Source organism: Lolium rigidum, chromosome 6 (assembly GCF_022539505.1).
Source record: "Lolium rigidum isolate FL_2022 chromosome 6, APGP_CSIRO_Lrig_0.1, whole genome shotgun sequence".
In the NCBI taxonomy this organism is placed as follows: domain Eukaryota; kingdom Viridiplantae; phylum Streptophyta; class Magnoliopsida; order Poales; family Poaceae; genus Lolium; species Lolium rigidum.
In genome coordinates this window covers 92,091,260-92,094,563 of record NC_061513.1, presented here as the reverse complement: position 1 = coordinate 92,094,563, position 3,304 = coordinate 92,091,260, and the positions used below count along the sequence as shown (strand labels likewise).

At 47.8% G+C, this 3,304-nt stretch overlaps 1 protein-coding gene across 1 annotated transcript; it reads right to left on the bottom strand.

Moving 5' to 3' along the window:
- Positions 1–2,227: 2,227 nt before the first annotated feature.
- On the bottom strand, positions 2,228–3,304 carry LOC124659686 (NDR1/HIN1-like protein 13). The gene has a single exon (XM_047197512.1). The coding sequence runs from the start codon at positions 3,302–3,304 to the stop codon at positions 2,363–2,365; it is 942 nt and encodes a 313-aa protein (XP_047053468.1). The 3' UTR covers positions 2,228–2,362.

Below are 3,304 nucleotides of genomic sequence, written 5' to 3'. Positions count from 1 at the left end.
ATTAAACAGACATCATGATGAAAAATAAAGAAAATACATCATTAAAGAAACCTGGAGTATGTATCATTGCATAATTTAAACACTCTAGTACAAGTTTTCACATAACTGAAATACTCTAGTGATTCACTGCCTAATTTAGAAACCACGGTATGATCGGTTGCATGTTAAACATAAAACACTATAGAATTAAACTTTAGTATGATAACTTAAACATATCTAGATAACTATACTGCACGCGCGCGAGTTCGTCCTGGTCTATGTTGCTCTCGTCAGAATCCTCAACGTCGCACTCCCGGCGCACCTCCTAGCATGCTCTGTGGAACTCTAACACAGCCCAGTTGTACTCCTACAGATTAGGCTCTTCCTTAAGGAGAAGTGCCACCAAGGGGTCAAAGATCTGTGAATTGGCATGGCAATGCTTCTTCTTCTCAGACCTTTGTGGATGATATTCTCTGGAGCAAGGAATCTTGAGGCGTGGGCCATCTTGGGGGATTTTAGACTTCACAATGCATAGTATAATATAAAAGTATCATGTATATGATACTACTACATATTACTATATCCAAGATGTATTTAATATTAAATTTTCTAGTACTACGTGCATTGATACGGTATCTACCTATAATATACTACAATCTTCTCTCTCTTGTTCAATTGCACTGCCACATCAATTTTTTGCATGCATGAAATGCATGATACTACCTATGATACTTCCATTGTGGGTAGTCTTAGCTTCACCAATGGCCTGAATTTCAGCATTTAAGTCCACCTCACTAATAAACGTTCTATTATTGAGATTGAAATGGTAAAAAACTTCCCTTAGTGCTCAGAGTGAGCGGCTAAAAGAGAGGCGGGCGAGCTTGTAAGCTTATGCGAGATGAAGAGACTAAATGGCCTCCGAGGGATTAATTCAAGCATGCACATGCAAATTTGAAAACGTATATTGCCAACTATTATAAGAAAATTTTAAGGGCACCGGTCCAAAATTATTTCTTTATGGTAGAAGAGAATACTTAGGATATAATACAATTTTATTTGGACATCAAGATTTTTTTTATAAGGTTGTATGACCTTAACGATGAGCATGTGGTGCCAAGTTTGTCGAAAAACATTGATTCAACGTTGTGCCTTGCAATGGGTGTGTTTCCGGTCACAATCTGAATGGTCTTATGTTCTTGCCTATCGAGGTACGTGGCTCATTCGTCTATTTAAAACTATTAAAGTTTGTTCAGTTTGTGAAGATTTGGGCTTTACGACACACTAGAGATGTGCAAAAACATCAAGATGTGAAGGGTTGAATCAAAGACGACAACTTCAGAAACCTTGGTGTAACTTTCAGTTTTATCGAGAATTTTGTTGTTCGTGTTGTTTGAGTTTGATGTGATCTATTTATTTGATCATTTCCTCTGGTTCTCAACCCCTTTCAAATTATTTTTTTTGGATCAATCCCTGCAGAAAAAGAGGAAGAAATGTTTATCCCACTTCGTATCTTACTTGGGCCTTAGCCCGATATCACCTTGGTCCAACACTGCGTAACCAAAGCCTCCTTCAGTCCTTCTTCGGATCAGATCACGCCCGATTCTCCTCCCTTTTAATATTTTTCTTACCGAATATTCTGACAGACTGAATTGGGTTTTTCAGGATCGCTATTCGCTAAAGCAACGAGAATAGTCAAATGGGGGACATTAATGTACAACTATGTACAGAGGCCGTCAGGTCAAGTAAGTATGGTCAACCATCATTCCTGATAATATATGCAACTACATATCTCAGTACGAGTATATCACAATGATCGAACAAGCGGTATTCCATCATTGGACTTTGGATAAATGAAATGTTTGAAAATTAGTTCAAGTTCATGGAGCCGCACTAGATACAGATTCTGACAAATTCTCTGGTATAGTCTCCTTGGATGCTTAGCCGGCCAAGACGTGAAAGACGCTACGGTTAGTCGTTTGGAGCCCACATTTTTTTTTTTTTTTTTTGTTCGTGAGAGGATACCATATTACCATAACAGATAGTTGAACAGAAGGCGAAGATCAAGACCAGAAAACATACTACTCTGAACCCTACCTAGTTGCAACTGAAAACAGTATGACAGAACTTGATATGTGTCCACCAACACCATTTTCTTCCGTCTTCTGGAGAAGAAGTGGTGCAATGCAACTCGTGAACAACTGAACTGCAGCACAATTTTGCAGCAGAACATAATCAACACTCCTCGACAGACAAAAATTGACATTGCTCAATCAAACCAACATATACAGACTTAACGAGGAGAAGAGAATATCGGGAGCCAAAGAATCCTTCGCTACCTAATCAACCGGGAGGATGATAACCACTTATTTTGCTTTGTCGTTGTTCAGATCCTCCAGAACAGGAACGGCACCTTCGCGCTGCACGATCTGGACACCACCTTGGCGGTGGCGGCGAGCCTGTCCACGGCGATGGTGCATCGCACGGTCACCGTGACGGCCCACGTCTTGACCCCGCCGAGCTGCAGCCGCACGGGCACCTTCACGTCGACGTCGAACGGCACCGACCGGAGCCGCTCCGCCGCGGCCATCTGCCCGCGCACGCGTTCCGAGAACCGTAGCCCGGCGCCCTTGGCCTTCGCCACGAACACCGTCACGTTGCCGGGCGCCTGGTAGAACGCCGGCCACGCGCCCTGCGCCAAGCTCACGCCGTCGTATGACACGGCGACGCGGCTCCCGGCGCCGTCGTAGTGCACGCCCATCTTGCCGTTCCTGCTGTTGTCTGCGCGGAGTGTCGCGTCGAACCCCGGCGTGAACGCGCCGGGCGCGGACGCGTTGCCGACGCCGGCGAGGCCAGAGACGGCGAGGGACACGACCGAGTACGTGGGCTGCCTGGGCTTGTACACGACGTACACGACGCCGACGGCGACGGCGAGGAGGACGGCGAGGCAGACGATGGCGAGGAGCAGGTAGAGGCAGGCGCGGAGGCAGGAGCAGCCGCTCTGGCGCTTGGCGCGGCGGGTGTAGTGCTGGAAGAGGCGCTCGTTCTCGGGCGGCGGCACGCGGAAGACCTTGTCCTTGGGCACCTGCACCACGTACGTGCCGGGCTGCGGCTTCTGCGGCGGCGTTGTCTTCTGATGCTGCGGTTGCTTGGGCTGGTGCCCGTGGGGGAGCGCCGGCGGCGGGACGGGCTTCTCGAAGTGGAAGCTGTAGAGCGGGCTGGAGGAGGGGTCGGAGGAGGAGTAGGCGGACTGGGACTGGTCCATCTCGCCGGAGAAGTCCGAGCTGGTGGCCGCCGCCGCCGGGTGGACGCGGCCGTCGTTCATCAT

Excerpts from the sequence above, each read along its gene's own strand:
- LOC124659686 (XM_047197512.1), bottom strand. The coding sequence starts at position 3,304 with ATGATGAACGACGGCCGCGTCCACCCGGCGGCGGCGGCCACCAGCTCG.